A 23,165-nucleotide genomic window follows, 5' to 3' on the forward strand; every position below is an offset into this window, starting at 1 on the left:
TCTGCAATGCTGTTTCTGACATGTTTTTCCTTATCTCCCTTTTTTCCAAAACCTTGTAAGTAGGTCAGTAAATTTAGCATGATTGCTATTAATTTAACAATGAACTTATCAGATTTTAATAAGGGAAGTCTTAACATGCAGCATGTAGCTGACTGGACCAACATATAACAGATTTCAATTTATACCAGGGGCACAAATGTTGGTAAAACATGGAATATTAGTTTAGTTCAGTTTAGTTTAGTTTAGTTTAGTTTAGTTTAGTTTAGTTTAGTTTGGCCATTGAATACTCAAATACACATGTAAATAAATAAAGTAAATAATCATGTGTACCTCTTTTCTTCATTTCCCATAGAAACAGGATCAAACTAAAAAAAAAGAAAATAAATCAGAAAAAGCAACATTAGCCTTTAAACAAGACAACACAGCTAAGACCAAACTATACCTGAGTATATTTATACAGTTTATGATAATATAAATGTGTTGTAATGTTCATACATTGTTAAAATAGTGAGTATCTAGGTGGCACAGGGGTGAAAATCAATCCCTGATATACCACATGGAATGGCCTATTCTGGACAGACAGTTCACATATTGTTTTAATTCCTGCATTTTTTAAGTTATATATTAGCTTGTTGTCTTACATACCATACCTGCCATGCTTTAAGGAAACAAAAGGAGGGGCCTCAAATCACTTCATGTATTTATACACTGGGGGAATTAATCATTGATGTTACTTGGTTGGACCACGTACAATGGAAATGATTGTAATTAGTTAAATGCTTCATTCAGTCTTTATATGAATAATTCTTAATTTTGCTTATAAAAGACTAAAAGGTATAGGACACTGACATAATATGTCAATTATGGCATGCAGGTGGTCGAGTGGTTTGAGTGCATGCCATATACGCAGCTGACCCCAGTTCGAATCCTGGTCGGAGGTCCTTTGCTGCATGTCACACACCCCTCTCTCTCCCATGTTGTCTGTCTACTGCTAAATACAGGTGTCTATGCCAGACAAAGTGTTTTTTTAAAATGGTGTAATTCTCTTCCAGGATTTGGGCTTTGTAGCTCAAACTATTTCCAGAAATAGTCAATTATCTTTACTACTCAGTCATGTCTGGGGAAATCAGTAGATTTTGGTGAATGAAATCACTTTTTAATTAGATTACAGAACACAGTACTGTTCAAATGCCTTGAGTATATTTATTACGTAGTAGAAGGCAACGAATCCCAGAGATCAACACAATGATTTTGAACAATAAAAGGGACTTTTCATAACCTCAAAGCTGTGGTTGCACCATAAAGTTAATGTTGAACTGTTGAAATGCTTCCATTTTCCCAACTTCATCATTTTCTCATCAGTGACCCACCTACTGGGTGGGTCCATTATTCCCTCAGGGGTCACAAGGTCAGACATGTCATCCATGGAAATTGCGGGCTTCTGGAGAAGTGTGTGGGTGTTGATGGAAAAGTCTGATTAGAGATGGAGATAAATGTAGAAATAAAACCATTTTCACAACCCATTAAGAGTAGATGACTCTTAACTCTTGAACTGTGGTTATTTATTCTGAGTAGGAAAGAAAAATGGGAAAGAAAAAAAAACATTTGAAGGATTTCCAGTTTACATATAGCCATGAAAGTAACTCTTCATCACTGACTGATTGTTTAGGGCAGTGTGTGTGTGTGTGTGTGTGTGTGTGTGTGTGTGTGTGTGTGTGTGTGTGTGTGTGTGTGTGTGTGTGTGTTTCTACATGTGAATCCTCCCATGATCACAAAGCCACCACACCAGTGAGTGTCAGTACCTGCCCCAATCAATCAGCTTGAATGTCACTTCGCACCACTAAAACGACTCACACAGTCATTACTTGCACTTTTACACTTATAAACACATGAAAGACGACGCCTCTTTTACCTTGTGGGTTAATTTCCATTCTTTTCATCATCAGGAATTCCACCTTCCACCTATTGAAATCGCAGAATACAGTGTAAACATGTTTCAACAACATACACAGCTTTACACCTCACAGAAATTCCACATTAATCCCACAATTGGTTAACAATCAAAGCCTTTTAAAGAGCTTTAGGTGGGGCACCATAACACTGAAGTTTACAGAGCCAGTTTATGATTTAAGACGTTTATGATGCAATTCTCGACCGTGTTGCATTTTATGGGTAAGGCCCTTTTGATGTCAAGGGAGTAAATACTTGCTGTATGAGTTCATCGAGGGTATGCCTTACAGTTTTCTCCATGTGGTTTCTGCAACAGACCAGTATCATTTTAGGCATCATTACATGCTGAGAGGAAAATACCATTTGAATAAAATGCACATTTTCAGACCCAGCTCATAGCTAAATTGTGCTAAAGAACATGGCTCATGTTCAACTCATTTTGTAAATGAATCATTATATGTAAGACAAAATGAAGGGCTACTGTGGTCATTTTTATCGGTGGTAATGACAGATTAACTTTTTCTATACAGCCATGCCAGCAGTTCTTATGAGGCTGCACCAAAGAAAAGCAGTGCTTTGAGCTAATACTAATGTAAGTATAATAAACAGTATAAAACGATGGATGTGGCAAAGTGTGATGTCACCCACTGGTTTACATTGGAGCCATTTTGAAGCCAAGAATTAAAGCCTACGGTCAGTGCCATCTTTTCCGTTTGGAGCCAGGACCTTCCAAAGCTTTTTGAATGGGAGCCATTTGGAGCATCTAGTGGCCATCTGTGGCATTGCACCTTAAAGTTCTTCTGCTTACGGAACACACTGAAGAGTAGCGAAAAGCAGCATGCAGCAAGTTGCCATGCAATCTCTATGTAAACCTGCAGCAAAGTGCGGCCAAAAAAAAGTTGAGAATGGTTTAACTTTTTGTGGCAAAGTGCAGCGAAAGATAACTTGCAGCCAATCAATACACAGAGTGGTCTGATGTCAACAAGACTCCATTTCTGTCAACAAGAACACTTGCTAACGTTGATGTGTGAGCTTGTTGCAGTTAAGAAAAATGTCGAAAAGGAAAAAAAACAAAGAGAAAATCTGCTACTTTCAGCCTGGATGGACAGATGAGTTTGTGTTCGTGGAAAGAGCTGGGACTGCGACCTGTTTGTTGTAACGACAAAATTGCGCAGATGAAACGATGCAATATTAAACGCCACTTCGACACCCACCATGTATCATTTGTAGCAAAATATCCTGCGGGAGATAGTTGAAGCAAGGCCTGCCAAGAGCTTCTGAAAAAGGTACTGCTTGGGCTGTCCAGGGAGAGGGGACCTCTGCTAGGGTTAGGTTTAGGGTTCTGCACGAGGCTGATGAACTGTTCGATGACTTTCCCAACAAAGACAAGATCATCAAAAGAATTAAAGACATGCCACTCTCTGCTAGAACAGTCCATGACCGCACGGTTTTGATGGCAAATCAGGTGGAGGAGACACAAATAAAGTGAATATAACAAGTGAATATTTTTCTCTAGCCCTCGACGAGTCTACAGATGTTAGCCACGTAGCCCAGCTCAGCATCATGGCCAGGTATGCTTGTAACATTAGTTTTAAAACTAGCAGAAAATGTATTAAAAAACTGTTGAATAAAAGTAACTGTAAGTTAAATATCCAAACTTTTCTTTATGTGGCTCTTCTGAGATTTAAAAAAAAAAGAAAAGGTAAAAGTGGCTCTCCAGGAAAAAAAGGTTCCCGACCCCTGCTTTAAGGGAACGTAGATAAAATGACGAGGTGTCTGTGAGCTGCTAAATTTAGAGTTTTAAACCAGCCTATGTGTATTTAGGTATATTCAGCTGGCATTTATCTCAGCTTCACAATGCACCAATTAACCTGAGGTCACAGTGTTTGTGCCAGTGTTTGCGAGGAGAAGTGCATCCTAATGAGGTAAGTGATTGTGTGTTTGTGTTTGTAAAGATGCCTGTGTGGTCACCAACAGACCAGGACAGGAGAGTTGTGACAGGCACACAATGGAACGTACACACAGATAAGACTGTGTGTGTGCGTAAGGAAAGTGACTTTAACTGAGAGTTCCCAAACACACCTGGGAGATGTTCTCACAAGAGATAAAAGCTATAAAAACAACTTCAGCAAATATCATTCATTTAATGGCTTGACATTTAAGTTTGGATAAAGGTTTGGCTTAGTCTTTCGGATGGAGAATTGTACTTCTGTGGGTACTATTTAGACAGAGGGAGTCAAACTCTTGGATGCAATTTGAAGATATGTTAAATAGTGAGATTAGCCTGGCTTAGCTAAACAAACAGAGACCAGGATTTGCTTCCTGTGTCTTACCAACAGTCAACATTGGTGTTCTTTATCCATGGCAGCAAATTTCCCCTAACTTTAAAGCTGCATTAATTAGTATTTTTATATTAATAAAGGGTGGGGGGGGGGGCATATTGTTTTGGTTTTACAGCTAGAAACTCACTGCTTTCATCAACTTCATTTCTAGCCACAGCAGACAAACAAAGTTAGCAACTAGCTGGAAACATAGTGGAGGATTTAGCAGCTTAAGAATCAAATATTTCCTTCATGAGTAGGTGGAGATCATGCAGCGCTAAACAGAGTGTGAATATTGTGTTTGTATATACCAGGTTGGCCAAAAGTTATATTAACATTACAAAGTGATTATGTGTCACTTTCTTTAGCAGGCCAAGAAATAAATGCAGGATTAACCCAGTATTTTTGTTGCCCAAACTTACAAAATATAACAAAAACATAATCCATTGGGCCATTAGATCAGAAAAAACATTCTGACAAATTAACTTTATCATTTGAGTAGGAAACACTGTGCAACTATGGATTTTGGGAGAAATTTAAATATAAACGTTCGTTAACATGAGTGACTGAGCTAGGATAAGCTAATTTCAATACACAGCATTAAACTGCAAACAGAGCATCAACAGGTCTCTCTAGATACGCCGGATACATTTTACAAATAAAGGAACAACATATCTCCATTCAACATAGCTTAAAGGCACATAAATCATGGAGCCTTTAAGGTTTAAGCAGATCCGGATACTTTTTGACATATGAAGACTGACCTTAGCCCATACTATGCTGGCCCTCTACTCTTTAGCTCCACTGATGTAAGACAACTGGTAACAAAGCTGATGCACTCAAGTCTAGTTTGTATAAATGCCTTTAAGGAGGTTCCCATATTTGTCTGTTTCTGCTGTGCAACTTCCTGAACGCTACGAGTCCCAACATATTGGAATATGATCAATGTTGACAGGACTAGCCTTTGGTTGGGTTAAAGTACAGTATATTTTCCTGTCTGTGTCTTTCCTTTAATTTTTCTTCTTTGCTGACCAAACAGGCTTATGAACTCTTTGAACCGTTTGACTGAGAGTACACAAAAACCAACTCACTTACTGGAACTTGCCTGAGGGAGATAAACTTAAGAGAGGAGAGGAAGAAAAGTGATGAAGGGGTGGACTATACAGCTCTCTAAAGTAAAGGAACAATACGCAAGAGAAGAAACAGGGGAAGCCATTTTTCTTGCTTGTTAAAGCACTTGAACTTTAGCTCTTACTTCTTCTAAAAGCTTCTACTTATCTACTCATCCTAATAAGAGAGCAGGATGGAGGAGGAGGCAGGAAGGGTAATGGAGGTCGGTTGGACGTACGCTGCCTCTGTGCGGCACACTCCTCACAGCTGGTCAAGGTCGACGGTCGCAACACTGATTGGCTGGTGATTTATACCGCTGCTATCAGGAATGAGTCAAGTCATCTGTGCCGCATCACATCCAAACAGCCATCAGACATTTTCTGTGAGGAATGGAATGACATTTGGCAAGTGGTTACTAAAACAGAAAGAGTTGGTTTTTGTCCCTGGGATTTGATAAGACACAGACTCTCTTTTTCTTTTCTACGAGATATAGGAAGTAGATTCTTGTGGGGGATGAGTACAACACTTCCGAGCATGTTCATTGTCAAATGAATCTCCCATATCCTTATTCCTGAAAGTTGTAGTAGATATGTTTTCTTTTGTTCTGAAACCCCAATCTTAAAGACAACACATTTGTATGTACATGATGACACACACTTGCTCAGGCCAAAAACAACCTGCCTCACACACCTGAGTTTACGCATACACACACACACACACGCACACGCACACACACACACACACACACACACACAGACACACATACACAGACATATACACTTCATTAATTTCTCGGGCATGCACCTATGTTTAAATGTGCACACACACGTATGCAGCTCAGTCACATGGTGTTCAACAGTGAATGTTATCAGAACACATTATCAGGGCATGCCATGAAGGTTAATTCCTGTATAATTTATATAAGATTGGTGAAGAGGTTTACTCTGATAACCTGGTCAGAAGCACATTGCTGTGCATGTCACTCCTTTCCACAGACTTACCAGCAGCGGGTGGCACTCTCACGTACGCACCGAGAGGGGGAAGATTCACTTCTTACAAGAAGGGAATGTACAAGGCGGAAAGGAGGAGAGAGTATGTGTTAATATGTGTGTAATATGAGAGGAAGAATGTGTAATTTGGTGCCAGGTGATAAAAGAGTGTGGCAGTCAGCCAATGGGCTTTTGGTAATAGAATTGCCTCTGTTACATTACACATTTAAACAATGTGACTTTCATCCTCACACACAGACCCACTCACTTGTGTTTATGTAGAGGAAAGCCTGTGTTTGTGTGAGACAAAATGTGATTACTAAGACTTTGAGGTTGTATTTATAATGGAAAAATTATGGATTGGGAGTAACATTTGCTTATATGCACATGGCCAAATATTAACTGTGGGGCCCCTAAGATTAAGATCCTAAAGCTAAATTTTGACACAATGAGCCCTACAAATTACCAAAAACATGTGACATGAAGTGAATCTGGGGTTGAAAAGAAGATGTCTGGTTAGTTCCAGCTTATACACCTCTATCAATGTCCTGCTTTCATTGATTACAAGACTGTGTCCAGAAATCAGTGCAGAGGAGGAATCATTCTGATAAAACAGTACCACAGTGACGCTTACAAATGTGCGTAAATGTGCAGATCGATGCAGAGGAGGCTGTTTATTGTACTTCTAGGAAAGGGACATTTCATTAAAAGTGTGTGTTTATGTATGTCCGTGTAAGTAGTCAGCACAATCAGAAATACACACACACATGCACTGTATCTAGTGTAACTGTGCCCACACACACATACTGAGTCAGCAGAAACAGGAACTTGGTGACACCGCTAATGAACCCGAGTGTTATTCTTCAATTAAACTATGGATGGGTATCGAGCCAAGGAACTCCTCTCAGGGCTGCTCGAGTTACACCACAGCCCGATCCCTCTCTTCATAAACGCTCCCTTTCTCCTTATGTATCACTCGCTCGGCCTCTCTGCTTTCTTGCTCCATCATGCCTCAATTCTCTCCACTGTAAAGTCTCATTGTCTCTCTCGCTGCCACTTCTTTTTTTCTCCATCCTTCCCTCATTCCATATACCCGGTGAGGTATGAGTTGTTGCAGGCAAACCTGAGATGTCAGACACATAGCTGCCAACAAATGTCATTGCATACTTATCAGCTCTCTCTACTTCCTCTGTGTCTATCAATCTGTCAATGTGCTGGATGTGAACACATTAGTTGTCCTGCAGTGGCTTCCTGGCCCAACAGAGGGCGTCACCACTATATGGAGATTTTACCAGCACCAATAAATGTATACTCTATATTACAGAGATAGCAATAGAGCATTTGAAGCAGCAGGTTGTTACATAAGTCTATTCAAATTAAATGTTTTATTTAAAACTATAACATACATGACCTATTTTGAATTTCACATCAGGGATCAGTAAAGTTCCATCATGTACAATAAGATGCAGGTCTTACACAGATTTGACATATGTGCCTTTAATCTTTATTCAGGTTTTCATTCAGTTTTTATTGTATTTAAGTCTGATGACAAAAGGAAGCATTTAAACTAATTTAAGTGAATATCAGTTTCCACTTTAGAAGATGTTTAATTATCATGTTGGAAATAATTGAATTGAAAAATGACTTTAGGCAACTAAACGACAAAAGCAGCACAATAAAATGAGGTTTTTTGTCTCTCATTAACACAAGGTTCAAGTACATTTTCCCAAGTACTATACATAAGTGCAATTTTCAGATATTTGTACATTCATTTGTATGCATCTTTTAAAACCATTATCAGACAATCTATAAAGCAGTTCAAATTTGTTCCACCTCAACCAGCAACAACATAAAAGTGTTACATACAAGTACAACAATAATGACTCAATCTTATAATAACATAACACTGACGGGCCATTCTACAAAATAAACAGGTCACTTTTGATACTTGAAGTACATATATATATATATTTCTGTAATTTTACTTAAAATGCTGGACTGTAGATGTAGTCTTCTAGAGCCCATCATTGTCATCATTATCATCATCATCATCATCACCAGTCGCTTCCTTCATCTATTAACATTTCCCATCACGACATCTTCTCTGACTCCTCTTTCTTTTCTGCATTTTCTCTTCTTCCTCTCCGTGCTGTGTCATTTCAGCTCTTACTCGGAGGGGGGAAAAGAGGCCGGTCAGGTGGCTTCACATCCGAGTCGGAATCACACACAAAAAATCCATTCTCCGACATTGTGGTCAGAGAAGTAGTCACGACGCGCATACTCCGACTTTCCAATGATTATTTGTGCGTCAGCTGGCGTTCGGTGACCGGCACGATGCGGCGACAGCCTGCTGAGGAAACGTTGCACTGCGCACGCACACGCACGCAGAGCTATAGGCTACGTGTCCAGACACAGCTCTCCCTACTTCGGCAAGTTGGGTTTTCTCTGTCATGGAAACGCAGCATAGCTTGAGCTCAGCCCCGGGTAGCCACGAGACTGGAAAGTATTTGCCCTAATATGACCAGGGCATCTGGAAATGAAGTGTGGCGCTCACCTTAGTCTGAATCAGTCTGACCTTTTATTTTTGATAAATTTAATATTGCTTCAAATCGCCCTGTTCCAGATCATATTGTCTATAAAATGTGTCCTATAAAATGTATTCATTAGTCATTTCCCCTGGAAGAATGAATGTGTAAATGGCCCCATTATATTCATCTTTGGCTTTTTGTACGCAGTGGATGCAGAAACTTAGGGAAAGAATTAAAAGCAGAAACTGACAGAGATATCTCAACGATATCAGGATACTTTTTAAAAAGACTTCAGTAGAGCGCGCAATGCTGTCAGCCCATAGAGGACACACCTACCGTCTTCTAATAATCCACCAATCATTTCCCAGTTATCGCCACCCCATAGCCACAGTATTGAGAGACGGAGACAGAGGTGGACGCGTCGTCTTTACGGAGAGAGCTGACCTGCTTAGTGCGCACTGACAGTGCAAACGGAATGAAAAGCCAGAGCAAATAGAGCAGCAAGTTTTGTGGGACGCGAATCTCTCTGCCCGGTTTTCTTTTTCACTGAGCGTCATCCTGGTGCAAGGCTTCAGGTTGCACAGAGGAGTAGGCTACAAGTTTCCAATGGACAGATACTTGGAGACGGATGGCGCAACAAGCATGGGATTATTTTTGTAATGTGGATTGCTATTCCTTTGCAAGAAAATAAAGGTCCGCTGCGGAACAATGTGAGACGTTATGCGTCTTGGATTCTCGTTTTTCTGGATATCTTGAAAACCATTGGCAACAGTTGAGAAGGAAGAAGTTATGCGCAAAGGATCGTATGTTCCGACCCTGGGACCAACATGGATTTGCCTTTAAAACCCCCTGCCCCTTATTTAGAGAATTTTTAGCCGGTCCACTTGTGTTATTGTTGTTGTACTTGTTGTTGTAAACTTCATGCTTGTGGACAAATCGCCACACTGGGCTCTTGGATTTTGAAACGTCGCCTGCCATTGGATTGGATTTCCAACACCATGAACTTTATTGACAGTTTGACACTATTATTTCTGACGCTGTCAGCTGTCAAGGTGAGTCGAGTCATCCAGAGAGCAAACTGCACTATAAAGAACAAAACATTGATGACCTCAATATGCGAAATGTAGTCACTGGTCATTAATGTGTAGCTCGTCCTTGCCTTCCCTCTGGGTAGGTCATTGCTCGTGTTTAAACAATCCGAAATATTTAGTGGCTTTGGGGAGATTCAAACAGCCATTACGCAAGGCTGGCACTATATAAACCGAACCCACGCTCGTGGGTGGTGCGTTTTCGTGTAACAAATGTGGCATATGTGATGATTTTTAAAGTTTGTTGTGAAGTTTGACGCTGGGTGATTTCAGGCCTGCTCTAAAACCACCTTGGAGATATTATTACGCTTTAAAGGCGCAGTGGCTCCATTCTGAATTAGGACATGTGAGCAGGTTCACTCCTGGCGCTGAGACTGGTCTCATAGTTTTACCACTTCATAAGAATAAGCACTGGCTTTTCACGCTGAAATATAACATTCAGTTTCGGAATAAAACCAACAGTGCTTCATAAAGGAATAAAGATGACTCCGAATTTTAATGGCCGTTTGAGAGCGCGCTGTAAATCGCTTTCCATATAATCATTAATCAAGCGTTGTGAGTCCAGGAAGGCTTGAGCAAAGGTTTCAAGGTGAAAAAAAATACAGCACTAGTACACAAACCACTTTAGTAGGAGGTTGCATATTTTCCAGCAACATGATTGGACTTTGAAGGATTACTTCTAACAGGAGTTTGCCACCTAAAGGGAAGAGGACATATGTTAGAGTACACACTAGTTATTTTCTCGAGCATCTCTTCTTTAACCTGATGAGATATATCCCCCCGAGAATCTAGTTAAGTGTTTATTTAACTAACTACTGACAGCCTAATCTAACCAATCAACACCGTATAGTATCCGGATGCCCCCCAACTGCTCATTATCAGTCATCACTCGGTTTAAAGGCCAGTGTTTGCAGCTTGACACCCATCCATTAATAATACAGTATATCGTGTTTTGGGGGCCGGGGTCTCTCAGCCCACAACGTCGGACCCCCTCACGCCACCAAAAAGGGGTGGAGACAGCTGCGCGCACTGTCTCTTTTTTTCTCTCTACGTTTCATTAAGGAGTGGAATACACATTCCTGGAAACGCCACTGAAAAGCCGGTGCCACAGGAATGGGTCTCACGCAATATTGGCGAGATATTGCGCTGTATGTGAGAAAAAGGGGTTTGAGCCCGTGTGTGTGTGTGTGTGTGTGCCACAGTGAGAGAAAGCTGTGCGTAATGCGCGCTCGCGCAGTGATGGAAAGTTGCCAAAAGTTCTTTGTGGTCCGACTGGTGCGGTGACAACTACCCCCTGTGAGGGAAAGTAACAGGCTGAAATTCTTGCCAGATTTAATGGCAACAGTTATTAATCCGCGTTGCCTGGGGGCGAGAGAATAAATGTTTGGTGAAACTGAAACAAAATCAACCAGTTCATTTACACGTTTATTTCCAGGTCATTACAGTTCAGCTGATGTTGTCAGCTGTTTTATGCTTGGCACATTGTACCTCTGCATATATATATAACCATAAACGTATTCACCACATAGTCTACCTTGTTATACAAGGAACCTTATGAATAATGAAATAAATGAGAATTACAGTTCCTTTAATATGAGTATATACAGTACAAGTCAAAAGTTTTGCACAATTTGAGAAGGTATTTCAAAACGTTTGACTGGTACTGTAAGTACTGTAAATGTTAAAACACACTGTATATTTCTAGCCTTTGATTCAAAATATGACACTCATGAACATAATCAGGAAATGATGTAGTATAGGAAAGATCATTCTCTTTAATTTAACTTTTTAAAAGCCTGTAGAAGTCCTACACATTTAACTCCCATTGTCCTCATACACTGTGTATAGGCCAGTCCAAGATAACATACATAGTGTGGTTTTCATATTCTGGCAGTGGTCAACAGAAATGTCAAAATGTAAATATATATTTTTTGCGCAACTATGGATAAGTAGAGGGCACATTTTCTGAGCTCTTGCACAATCTACTGTAACTAACAAGTTTTTTCTTTCTTTTTTTTTTACTCCTTGCAGAGTGCCCACATACCGAAGGACGCAGAAAGAGGTCCACATGACGGTAGGTGTCCCACAGGGCACCGTGGGAATACAATCTGCCCTGGGCTCCCTGGCTGGCAGAAAGCCAAACAAAAACTGCTGGTTTGAGGTTCACCTTGATGATATGGGGGAAATTATCGCCTCCTGGTGGACATTTTTGTAGTTTAACCCCCCTGCCCCCTCTTGCCAGACTCCTTTCTAGTAAATGAGTGCAGTTTCACCACTAAATTGAGACTATTGGATGCCTTCATTCTGTACAGCATTCCTTCTTGTTTGAGGTTAAGCTGGGGAAATGTTATGGTGGCCAGACTCATTTATAGAAAGGAATTTCACCCTCTTGGCCCACAATTTCATTTTGCACAATCCTACTGTTGCCCAATCTAATTTGGACAATCAGAAGCTGAACTTTATGATATTGTTCAGGCCCAGTATGTTTGGTTTGGCCTCCCAGAGGGCTTTCAGTCAGGGGTTGTTTTAGGCTCACTACTGCTCTGAGTGATAGTTTGGAGGTGTTGTCTGTCTGTGTCCTAATATGTTTCTCAAGAACAGAACTCCTGCAAAGACTAAGTGAGGGGGCAAGTAGACTGAAGGTGAAAAAACAGACCTCGGGCTATTATTTTATAGCTGTAGGTGAGCTGAATCACAATGGGGAAGAAGCAGAGTTTGATATTGCAGGTATTTAAATTTTAAACTTAAATGATGAGAGAATACAAAGGCAGAGACGCAGAGAATAAGCTTACAAACTGCATTTCAATGGAAAAATAGAAAGTATAATGTGTGTGTGCATGTATGTATCCACTCTTCTCCTGTGATCATGTCAGCATCATGTCTCCTTTTAGGTGTGTGTTATTGTTACAGCAGCACAGTAGTACTTAAGAGTCAAACCTCACAGACAGCGGTTTAGTCTGGAGCTCTGCTGCCATTTTATAACCCGATCCTCTGTGAATGTGTCTCTCAGTGATCCCTTTAATGGAGGTGTACAACAAGAGTTTGTGTAAGCCTCGGGAGCTGCTGGTGGAGATTCTGCAGGAGTATCCGGAGGAGGTGGAGCACATATTCATCCCGTCCTGCGTGGTGTTGACGCGCTGCGCCGGCTGCTGCAATGACGAGATTATGCAGTGCACGCCTACATCCACCTATAACATTACTATGGAGGTAAGCAGTGGTTTTTCTTTGTTTTGATTGTTTTTTAAATACTTGGTTTTCAGAGGGGTGGGGGAGACCTACTTTTTCAAATTTAACCCAACTGGGATGCACAAATGTCACAACAGAGGAGGCTGGTTAACTGCACTTCTGGCTCACCTAAGTGTCCCTCTGGTCAGTGCAAGTGCCGTTACAGTAAGCCGAAGAGCTGCCCTGGTGTGACTTTTTGGCCCAAAATGAACCCTATCCTTCATACATTCATTTTCACTCTTTCCCATTAGTGAGTATGTGCACACCTCTGGATCTGCATTTTTAAGCAGTCTGAATCTCTGAGAGGTGGAAAAATCAAAGAGGAAACCTGCTTCATACTGACCTGTCTGCTCTTTATTTAAATAAACATTTCTAGTGAGTGAAGATATTTTTGAACATCCCATCTCTTCTTCCTGGTTGCTGTCCCTGATTGTACTCAGACATTAAGCTCTGCCTTTGAGCTGTTGAAAGTTACCCATTGCATTCTGTACAAGTTGAAACTTTAAGATGGTAATCCTTTCACCCCAAAACTCATCATCCTCTGCTATTAATATGAAAAAAAGAATCTTGCATCAGAGTTTTCTGTCAGCTTTTGCTTATTTTACTTCAATATTTCATTCAATTATCTGACAACCTCTTTCCTTTTTTTTGCAGATTAAAAGAATAAAACCCCAAAGGCAACAAAATGATATTTTCATGAGTTTTACAGAGCACAGTGCATGTGAGTGTAGGTAAGAAACCCTGAACACACACTCAAACACACACACACTCATACACAAAGCACTGAAATGTTAACCACTGAGACAAGAGGTCAATAAACATGTAATATAAAGTTAGTGTTTTCAGTTTGCCTCTGACACACTTAACAGATTCATATCAGGTTGATTCATACTGTATCTTATCTTTGTTTCTATTACTTCAGTGATCTTAAAAAGACCTGAGCAGGCTGGAGCAGATCCCAGCCGGCGTTCTCCATATTGTTTTAGCTTATCCTCATTCCATCACATTGCTCAAGTAAAGGAGATACATTTGTGCAAGTGCCTAATCCTTTGTTTTCCCTCTGTGGCATGTAGAGGTCATTCTTGGAACTACATAGGTGTGATAGCTTTAGTTATTGATCTCCGAGATAAGCAGCGTGTGTCCTTTCTGTACCCTCTAGTCACAGTAATTTAAAGGACTTGCTTTAATTAGGCCTGAGGTGGAGTGACTTCAGATTTATACGTGTTTTTACTGTTTCTGTTATGTTGATAGGTAGTGTTAAATCCTGTAAATAAAAAAATCAGAGATAAGTGTTGTGTTGCTGGCATTTGAGGTTGACTGGCGTAATAGAAACATATATTCTCCAAATATCATCTTCTACAAATGAATCCATCTCTGTTTGGGGTAATCACCTGTTATTTTAAAGTCACCTTTCCATTGCTCCCTATGGGCCTTGTTTTCGTCATCTCTTGTCAAATCATGGTGGCTGGGTTTTGAGCTGTGTATCATGAAATAGCAAACTGTGACACAGCAACACAACGAGGACAGGCCGCATCCTCCTACGCTTTTGGAAAATCTAACAAGCAAATAAACATTGTAGACAGGACTGTTGGCAGAGCACTGAGCAATGTTGTCATTTTTAGTCTGTTTTCTGAGCTACTTAATGTAATGTTAGAAACCCCAGTCTGTCTCTAGCACCACAATTTGAACTTATTTCTGTGCTGCTTTCTGCTGATGTATATATGATGAGTCACTCTAAAACTATTTACTGTATAGGTAGCCATAAAGTTTATCCATACCTTTAGACACTGTGGTCAATCTATTTAGTGCTGTTCTAAATTTGTGATTTGATTTTACTATACAGCACAGATTGCATATAACATGACATATAACCAGTGGTGAAAAGTAAATTTTGAGGTTGTTTTCATATGCTAGTTAACATTTCTTCTACTCCACAAGATTATGCAAATATTATACTTTTCCCTCCAATCCATTATAGGATTATTTTTTGATTTTTCAGTTAAACTACTCAACAGCATTTAAATGAGTAAAAATTAGTTCCACCTCACCCATCGACAAAATTGAAATACATCTCATATTAACAATGGATGTCATGACTACTTGTTTGCTTATTGTTTTGGTTTTCTGGGTCACAATTTTACCATTTGGTTTCAGTCTCACAGCGCTGAAAAACAACTATATTCTACCTGCCCAGAACTGAAAAGCACACAAACTATGCAACTAGCTACTGAACAGTTAGATGAGTGGAGCATTTAGCCAATAAAGACCCTGAGATTTTTATTACGAGTTTGGCAGAGACCAAAAACTAAGAGAGATTGAATATTGGGCTTAAAGTCCCCTCTCTTCTGATGTGCAGAATTTGACACTAGAAGGCTGGTTTAGCAATCATTTGGTGAAAGTGGAAAGTTTCTCTGAGCTCTCTGAAAATCTGAGTTTAAGGCCACCAAGGAGGATTTGTTACATCACAACTAGCCAATCGTGGTCCATTATGCAGCTTACACAACTGTGATTTGGAAACTTGAAGTCTCCAGTAGAGTAGGGCACATCTTGTGTCCATTAGTTAAAACTTTGAAATGAAAAATATTTGCATACTCATCAATCTGGATTTTTGAATGAGGGAGATGAGGGGGAGTAGATGTTATTTTGTAAGGAGTTTAACATGGTAATGAATTTTTTTTTTCTTTTTTTTTGGTGTGCGCAGACAATATTACACACAAATTATTATTCAAAGCAAAATATTTTCAGGAGGGGATCTTTGAATTCATCAATTAGCAGGGTGCACAAATGAATGGTAATATCTGCTAACAAGTTTGAAATATTGGAATAATATACAATGATAATTTGTTGTAGTTAATATAAAAAGAGTACACACGATATGTACAGGCTAATAAGTTTCAGTCTTCTTTAGGTATATACCCTACTGTATATATGCACACACATACACATATGCATTTACATGCCTTATTCAGCATACTGATGTAGAGTTAGGGTACCGATCTGTCAGATGGAAACTTGGCTGGTTGTCCATGACCTTTTTGAATGAAACACTGTTTCCTAACACTTTTGGCTAACTGTTGGCTCTGGAGTGTGCCAGCACATTTGTTGCTTCACACTCCGTTATCGGCAAGAGTTGTCACGCGGAAGAGAAGTGAAACAAATCTGACAACCTGCTATTGTAGTGGTGTTTGAATGTGTGTGTTTCCATCAATGAACACACCCATTTGAATGTCTGTCCAAGAGTGCATGTCGTGAGTGAACGTTAAATAATTTCCCAAGAAGTCTGGTTCATTTAGTGAGCCACAGATTTGAAAGTGAAAGGCAGATCCATCACAGTTTCTGGTAAAAGACGATGATGTAACATGATTTGAAGAGATTGATGCAAGCCACCCATGCTGATAATAAGCCTTTGAGTCCCTTTGTTGCTACTGATCTTGATATATATCTGTTTACCTGAAAACAACAGCATGCTCTGATCTAATATCATGTTGTTTTGTTCCTGCCTTTCAGGTTAAAGAAAGAAGTGAAAGAACAGAGAGAAAAGTGAGTACAACGCTCTTTCTGCTTGGAGATTTAGTTTTTCAGAGGGGTGAGGGGGGGGACAATGGGGACTTGAGATTTGATCTTTTTCCTGTTTTCTCCTTCAAACAAACATTCGCTGGGAGACACAAAACACCTCACACAATGATAATATTTTATTAAAACAAGCTGCAGTTCTCAGGGGATAAACACGGGGAATACCAGCATAATCAATGCAGGTGAATGAGTGACATTTGATGAGTTCATTGCCCTCTTTGTACTTGTCCTTTACACCTTCCCTCCCTCCTCTATCTCATCTTTACATTCCTCCCTTCTCATCTTTACTGTTTACATCCCAATTGACTTATGTTTCTCCTGTTCCTGGCTGCTCTGATATAGATAAGTGTTTCTGAAGATCTGTTAAACTTTTGTGTTTATGGTCCTTGCTCAATTTTTCTTCCCTTTCCGTGCAACAGAAGTCAGTGTACTAAGGGTCATTAAAACTCTTTAATCCTCCTTCTTCGAACAGTTGTTAATATCTTTCTATTGCAGGGTGGTTGTTGGTTTTATTTTGGTTTTATGTCAGGTCAAATGTCGTAGAGATAACAGTGGATTTGGAGACCTCCTCTTCGACCTTCTCTTTACTGTTTACGAGTCTGACTTTGTTAGCACGCTGTTATAAAGTGATGGTCTTAGGGTCATTCAACTCCTTCTTCTTCTTTCATACTTTAGTGTTAGTTTTAGCGTTGGCCCCCTGCTACTGAGCGGTCTACTAGCATGACTCATCCTCTTGTGGTTGTGAAACTAGTTAACTTTGGTCGTCCAGATTGAATACGGACGTCATTTCGTAATGGTTAGAAGAGGACATTTTTGAATTGACAACACATCAGCTTCAGCCTGTTCCATGGATATTTGGTCATCATATTTGTCATCTAATGCAGGCTGGCTCTGAGCAAATGATATGTTGTGCATATATAATGATTACTAGGCTTTATTCAGCTTTTTAAGTCCCCTCCATTAAAACAATGCATTTTGCTTATTAATACTTTCCTTGAATGTTTGACCTGCAGAAGTAGACTGTGACACTAGAAGGCTGTTTTCACATGGGTTTGCTTAAGTTTCTCTGTGCTCACCGTAAATCTCAATGAAAGGCATCTACCAAGTATATCTTGTGACCTTACTGCTAGGTTATAAGCCAGTCATGGTCTAAAATGCAAATATTACAAGTGCAATGTGGACATCATTGAAGCTTTGATGAAAGACTGAGAATGATTTTTTCAGTGAAGGAGCCATCTTGTTCCTAGTAGTTAAACTTTTAATATGAAGATTTGCATATTCATATATTTTGGATATACAATGTTGAGTAGATATATATTTTTAAGACTTATTAATGAGGTAAATTAACTTTTTTATGGAAAAAGATTTTGAAATGTTTTTAAAGCATCGTTAGAGAGGCTCTTAAATTAGCAGCATTGATACTGCAACATCGCTCTGTGACACATTTCTACTGAGTATTTCAGAACTTGACATGTATAAAAAGATATAAGCTTTATACATGCTAAAAAGCTTCTGCAATCTAAGTCAGCACAGCTTCCTTTTGATGGGTATTAATGCATGTTTAAAACAGGCCTTGCACCTGTGAAGCACCAGGTGTATGCTTTATAAGCCCTGTATGCTTTTATAAGCTTGTTTTCATTGTGTTGTGGTCTGAAACAAATTGAATCAGCCCTCAAGAGTTGACCCAGATAGGCTTAAAGCTGTAGTTTTGGTGAAGTCCAAGTTTATTGTGCTCAATTCATCTGGGAAATTTTAGAACAGCCGGTCGAGCCAAACCTCAAACTACACACTCTGCCGTCATTGTGCTGTTTTACAAAAAAGAGGATTATCTTTCTAGCCCAAGTTGGACAATAAAGTGATTTTCTCATAGTGCATTTGATATTCATCACATTCACAAACTTTAGGACACATTTCAGATTGTTTCAGCTTGTAAAAATGTAATGTTTCAACACATGGTTGCATTTTTGTCCTGCACTCTTGATGTTTATAGGACCTGGTCCACATTAGACATATCACAGACACTCATGTGAACACTGCCTGATACTTTTCTTATGATATAACAGTTATCATCCAAACAAGTAAATCGGTAACAAAAATCAAGTTAAATAATAACTTTTTATGAATGACTAATTGTTTGGATAATTGATTCACTCAAATTTTAAAAAAAAACTATGAATCACTGTTGGTTTTAGCAACCATCAATTTACACAGCAGTCTATTCACTCTCTCTTCAGTCACTCAGGCATCTCTCTGCGTTGTTGTCCTCTTTCTCTTCCAGAAAACCCCGGAAAGGCAAGGGCAAAGGCCAAAAGAGAAAACGAAAGAAAAACCGTGACAAAACAATTCACGATGCGTATGTCAGCTCCGCCTTCTCCACCTACCTGCACCTGAGTGTTGCACTTCTCATAATTAAGCTCATTTGGGAGGAGCTCATTTGCCCCTTTTAATTTGCACCATTTAATTTGCCTACGTCAATTAGCATGTTGCTACTGTTGCTCTTGTCCTAACATTGTCTCGCCCACTCATGTTCTACATCATCAGATTGCTACATGTGTGCTAACGTGTTTTGCTAGCGTAGCTTTAGCAAAACTTTACATAACAGCGGTAACCAGGGAAGTGCGGCAGGCTTGCTCACCATAACCCATTGCCCTCAAAATCCCATTTAATCTCCTCCCAACCTTACCAGACCTTCACTCCCTATGACTGAGACTGGAACCATGGTTGGGATGAGGTCCAGCTGTGTATCATGAAAAACAGTAGAAACACGAGGTACAAGGTGCTCCTAACATTTTGTCAGATAGTCGGCTTCATGACTGATAAAGGATATGTTTAAAGAAGATGGAATAAACAGATCTTAGATCAGCTGTTAACTGTAACTTGAACCATCTACTGAAACAGATCCACCAGCATGGCTTTACAGAGCAGCTTGTACTGTTCTGGTATCTGTGCTGGGATCATCAGGGTTGTAATCATGGTCCTGTGTTCAGTGTTGAGTCTGTGCTGCTTTGCTGTGTCTCGTACCCGTCTCCTCTGTTCCTTTCATCTTTCCAAACAGGTTTTACCAAGCCATGCATAATGCTGGTCCTTTTTATGTAACGTGTAGATATGAGTTATGGCTATCTATTGGTTTGTTGTTGTTTTTTTCTCTTTTTTTGCTGTAGGGGCGATTTGTAAACCAGTAAATTGTTTTACAAGTACTGTTTGTGTCTTTGCATGCTTTTGTCTCTGAAACAATGCAAAAGCACCCATATTATATTCAAAAACCATGAAAAAGTGATCTCATGTTCCTTCAGTGGTCTTACTATGAATTAATACATGTCTGTTCATTTGTAATTTGTATATTAGGGTATCAATGAAGTATCTGAGCCTTCATCTGTCTATTTCAGCCTCTGTTATCTACATCTTCTGAATCTAATGTCTCTCTGTGGGAAAAGTAGTCTTCAGTTTTCATTCAATAAAATGAAACCTTTCTTAACGGAACTCCAAGCAGGCCCTTGAGTCTTCTTTATCAAGAGCTGATGATTTGTAAGAGTGAGAGTGAGAAGTGTGCTATCTTGGACCTGCGGTTCAAAGCCGATATGTGTCGTTTTGTGTTGCATGAACTGGTCCAGAGCTTTGCTTTTCGCATATCTAACACATACAAGGCATTTGTAAGCGGTCCAATCAACAAGGGAGGTTTGGGGGGCGTGAGGACGGGTAATTTTACTGCTTGAATATTTGCCTGCTCTGTGGGAACCTGTTTGCAATACTACCCAACTATCACATGCAGTACAACTTGTCGGGCTGTGCCTTGGAAGAGCAAAGTGGAGCATAAGAAAGACTTGACCTGAGGGTGACAATTTTTATGGATGGTAACACTACACTGTGATAATCCACATCTCTCCCTCTTCCTCTCCATCTCTGTCTGTGTCTCTTTCTGTCCAGTGTTTGTGAGCCATGTTGTGATCACTGCTCAGAAAGGAGAAAGCGTTTGTTCGTGCAGGACCCTGTGACCTGTCGGTGCTCCTGCAAACACTCAACGGAATACTGTAAAGATCGCCAACTAGAGCTCAATGAGAGGACCTGCAAGTAAGTGTTGGTTTAGAGAGCAAGCAGTTTTCTTGATTGAGTATTACACACTAATTATCTATAGTCAGATGTGTATTTTCATCTGTATTAGCGTTTCTAAACTGCTGGTACTGCAAAATTCAAATATATTAGATATTTGAGCAATAAGTTGAATGAATAATGTCAATTATAATAGTAAATATAATGACTCCCTTTTATCAGTATTTCATGAATGGCTTGACAATGTGAAAATAATTAAATATTGCAAATAATATTGCACAACTTCGAGGCTTCATTGGGCTGTAATTTTAAAGGGGACATTTCATGCACATTTTGAAGTCTTATATTTTTATTCTGGAATTCGGACACTGGCTCTTTATGCAGCCCCTCAGTTCAACCTCTGTCTCAAACAGGCCGTTTTAGCTCCCATCTCTTTAAGGCCCCCCCACCCACTCTTCCAATTGGTTACCTCTAGGCGGGGAGTTCCGGTCCTCTGAAAGGAGGCCAATGCGGAAGTAACTTAGAGTTGCATTCTATCAAAAGGCCACCAGGGGTGACCGTTTTGTGTTCAAAAGGACTTCCGTCTCTATACAAGTCAATGGAGAATTCACCAACTTCTCACTTGATTTCTAACCTCAGTAAACGTTTTCAAAATGTGTTTATGGTCTCAATCGCTAGTTTAAAGCCTTCTTCAATGCAGTCTGGTGTTCATTTGTGAAATGTTGGCCTCCCTGATTTTATATTTGACGATAAAGCAGGATATGCATTGGGGCGTGGCTAGGTTGTGATTGACAGGTTGATTGACCAATGTCCTCGAGACCAATCGCAACCTCCCTGCTCCGCCGTTGGCTCCGCCCATACTTCCGCCTCATGCCCATATAAGTAGAATCTGTGTTTGTTATGTTTCAAAATTAAGCGTTCAGGGCATGATTAAACCCTGGCTTTTGACTCACTTTATATTATATATACGGACTCATTCAGGGGCGTTAGCTAGCCAGCGAGGCGCAATTATTTGTCATCTATGTGATACTGTGACGTCAGCTGTCTGTGTGTTTAAGTGTGTACATGTCTGGGCAAAATAGTAAAGGTCATAACTCTCTTTTTTTTCTTTTGTTCTTGTTCAGATGTGACAAGCCAAGAAGATGAGAGAGGTGGTAGCACCAGATGTACAAGATGAAGGAATATTCTAGAGATATTTCATAGCACAGCACTTTGACCTTTAAACCGTAAGCTCTTTTCTGTGGAAAGCATTCCCCTTGGACTGACAGAACAAAAAGAAAAACTGAACTGAAGTTTCCTCCCACTGTATATCTGTGTGTATATAGACCATGATAAAAAAAATAAGTACAGAATTGTTATGCTGCTACAAATCAAAAAACTAAACCCATCATTTGATGAAAAAGCAAAATAGTCGCCATGTGGTTTTGTATTCTAACAGGCTTGCAATACAGTTGTAGTTGTGTTGTCAATTCAATGTATGCAATTAATTCACTGGATATGAATCTACTGTGGTTTTGTGTCAGTCATAAAGTACAAAACCTCTTGATCTAAGATACAGTGCATCCGGAAAGTATTCACACCCGTTCACTTTCCCCACATTTTGTTATGTTACAGCCTTATTCCAAAATTGATTAAATTCCTTTTTTCTCATCAATCTACACACAATACCCCATAATGACAAAGCAAAAAAAGTTTTTTTTAGAAATTCTTGCAAGATGAACAGAGCAAAGTACAGAGAGATCCTTGATGAAAACCTGCTCCTGAGGGCTCAGGACCTCAGACCGGGGCAAAGGTTTACCTTCCAACAGGACAACAACCGTAATCACACAGCCAAGACTACAAAGGAGTGGCTTCGGGACAAGTCTGTGAATGTCCTTGAGTGGCCCAGCCAGAGCCCAGACTTGAACCTGATTGAACATCTCTGGAAAGACCTGAAAATAGCTGTGCAGCGATGCTCCCCACCTAACCTGACAGAGCTTGAGAGGATCTGCAGAGAAGAAATACCCCAAAAACAGGTGTGCCAAGCTTGTAGCATCATATCAAAGAATTTGTGAGGCTGTAATTGCTGCCAAGGGTGCCTCAACAAAGTACTGAGTAAAGGGTGTGAATGCTTACATACATGCGATATTTCAGTTTTTAAATTCTTAATAAATTTGCTAATATTTCTAAAAGAAACATTCTCTTTGTCATTGTGGCGTATTGTGTGTAGATTGATGAGGAAAAAAGGAATTTAATCCATTTTGGAATAAGGCTGTAACATAACAAAATGTGGGGAAAGTGAAGGGGTGTGAATACTTTCTGGATGCACTGTATATTTAACTGCTAAAACAGTGG

General features: G+C 39.8%; 1 protein-coding gene across 2 annotated transcripts; it reads left to right on the plus strand.

Moving 5' to 3' along the window:
* Nucleotides 1-9,305: 9,305 nt before the first annotated feature.
* On the plus strand, nt 9,306-22,516 carry vegfab (vascular endothelial growth factor Ab). Of its 2 annotated transcripts, XM_053336567.1 has the most exons (8): nt 9,306-9,950; nt 12,018-12,060; nt 12,997-13,193; nt 13,866-13,942; nt 16,719-16,751; nt 19,063-19,137; nt 20,709-20,852; nt 21,956-22,516. In XM_053336567.1, the coding sequence occupies exons 1-8, from the start codon at nt 9,897-9,899 to the stop codon at nt 21,975-21,977; spliced, it is 645 nt and encodes a 214-aa protein (XP_053192542.1). In that variant the 5' UTR covers nt 9,306-9,896; the 3' UTR covers nt 21,978-22,516. The 2 variants fall into 2 exon arrangements, with proteins under 2 accessions (XP_053192542.1, XP_053192543.1); XM_053336568.1 differs by lacking the exon at nt 19,063-19,137.
* The last annotated feature ends 649 nt before the right edge of the window (nt 22,517-23,165 follow it).

Source organism: Scomber japonicus, chromosome 17, assembly GCF_027409825.1.
Source record: "Scomber japonicus isolate fScoJap1 chromosome 17, fScoJap1.pri, whole genome shotgun sequence".
Taxonomy (NCBI): Eukaryota; Metazoa; Chordata; class Actinopteri; order Scombriformes; family Scombridae; genus Scomber; species Scomber japonicus.